The 2,147-nt window shown below is 27.6% G+C and overlaps 1 protein-coding gene across 1 annotated transcript in view; it reads right to left on the bottom strand.

Annotated features, from left to right (window-relative positions):
- Window positions 1-1,818: 1,818 nt before the first annotated feature.
- LOC119675827 (esterase B1-like) overlaps window positions 1,819-2,147 on the bottom strand; it is a 2,718-nt gene continuing 2,389 nt past the window's right edge. The window contains exon 5 of the mRNA XM_038087045.1: window positions 1,819-1,833. Within this exon, the coding sequence (XP_037942973.1) occupies window positions 1,819-1,833 (15 nt within the window). The remainder of the gene's footprint in view (window positions 1,834-2,147) is intronic.

Genomic DNA, 2,147 nt, shown 5'->3' with positions numbered 1-2,147 from the left:
AGAATAAGACACTGAAAAAAATTTTTATTTAATTATTGCTTACAATTTCACTTTAAGAAATATTAAATAATTTTACTTTTAATCAGATAAAACTAAATACTAAATTTTTCCGACAGGATTGGGTTAACCATTTACATATTAGTTATTTGAGGTATTGCATGCCTTATTAGTGGTTTCTAATTTTAATCTGTGGAAAAATAATTCAAACAAATAACATTTACATGTTACGTTATCAAGGACATCTTTTCCATACCCCATACCCCACAACTTATAAATCAAGCCCCAAATTTGCATACTTTGCGTGATGTACTATTTTAACAAGTATATAGAAGTTATAAAATTATTTGCATTATTTAATTAAATAAAATCCTACAAAATGCAAATCTTTTTTTTTTTGCAAACGTTCAGTGTTTAATTTTAATGCCAATGAAATGAAGGAATTTGAAGTGAATTCCTTGTTGAAAATTTTGAAATCTCATCAAATGCGCAGCTTTTCAAATTGTGGTTTGCTAATAATTTTCTACTTATAACAGAATTTCATGTCTGTGGTTGCAAAACTTTGAATAGAAAATGTAATTCTCGACCACAAATATTACAGTACAGGTACGAAATCAGCTTAGACCCTGTAATTAAACGGCTGAAATAACTGCAATACTTTATTCCACATAAATTTAAGAAGCTTTCATTTGTTGGTTTGCAAATGAAATGGTTTCTGTTGAAAATAATTATGATAAAGTAATGAAGTTTAGATAAATAGTTATGGTTAAAAATTGTTGCGTATTTATCGAAACTAATCTACATTGAAAGCTAATGGAAAGCTAATGGCTGAAGTTTACGTATAGTAGCAATAATGATGATTTTAAATTTATATATACGTGAAGAATGTAATAGGTATTCATTACAAATAAGCACAATAAAAAAATTAATAACGAAAAATAGTTTTCTTTTGTGTCTAAAAAAAATATAAATTAAAAGAAAAACTCTTTAAATGTAAATATGTTTAAATATATTTTATTTTAATTATATTTTCTCCAGTTTATTAAAAGAAAATGAGCTTCATACCTAATTAAAACACATATCGCACATTCTTTGTAAAGGCTATATGGCTAAATTTAAATACTTAATTAACGTAAATTTGTGTAATTTCTGCTTAATTACTTTCTTCACAGCGTGTCAGTAAAAAATTGAATTCATTTGTTTTCCCTCCAGCTACAACACTACAGTACAGTACGCACTAAATTCACGCTTGTTAATACAAGTTTATTTCGTTGCCTGAAACTATGCAATACTTTTTCTTTTTTGTGGCATCTATCTGAATGGAATAACTAAATTTGCTGAACTTCATTTGGGTAGAGATATATGCGAGACTATGTGGGGACTAATTCTATCTCTAATACTTTTTTTCACTCCTTTTATGTTGTTTAATGCCACCTTTAATTGCTCATGTATCCACTTTTTTTGATGTGCTTTCTAATATACCAACTACAAGTAAATTAAAATATTTTGCATCAGCAAACTAACCCGCATAGTTTAACTTCAGCACATTTACAATTCTAAAATATGTAATAAAATTACTTTTGTTAATTATACAGTTTGAAACATTCATACGCATACATAAATTCCTGCCACAATTTGTAGCATGTGCAACTTTTTAATTACAATTAGTGTTTATGTATATATTTAAGTGAGCGTATATGTGTATATGTGTGTGCGCTTGTCAAGAAGTGCGGATAGAGTTTTATAACTGTAGCTACCTTTGAAGTAAATTCGAATACATTCTGTTGCCTTTAATTTTTTTATTTTGTATTATTAACATGCTTATCCTTTAGTAGACTAAACAAAAAGCAAAAATATGAAAAAAAATTGTTATAATTTTAATGGAAAAACTTTAGGGCTGGTGGGCGACTAAAGTTGGAAAAGGGTTAACTTAGACGAATATACTGTACTCAGAGGCGAGGCGTCGAATGGTTCAGAGTGTTCACTGAACACCTTAACAAAGCTTTCTTTTTAGATTTTTTTTATTAGGTAAATAATCTCGCTATATTGCTACTTAACATTTTTTATAATAGCTTTTCCAAACAGATTAACATAAACACAAAATGTATAATACAAACAAAACCACACATACATATGTTAGTTACACCTAA

This window comes from Teleopsis dalmanni, chromosome 2, assembly GCF_002237135.1.
Source record: "Teleopsis dalmanni isolate 2A chromosome 2, ASM223713v2, whole genome shotgun sequence".
Taxonomy (NCBI): domain Eukaryota; kingdom Metazoa; phylum Arthropoda; class Insecta; order Diptera; family Diopsidae; genus Teleopsis; species Teleopsis dalmanni.
This window is presented reverse-complemented; position numbering and strand designations above follow the sequence as displayed.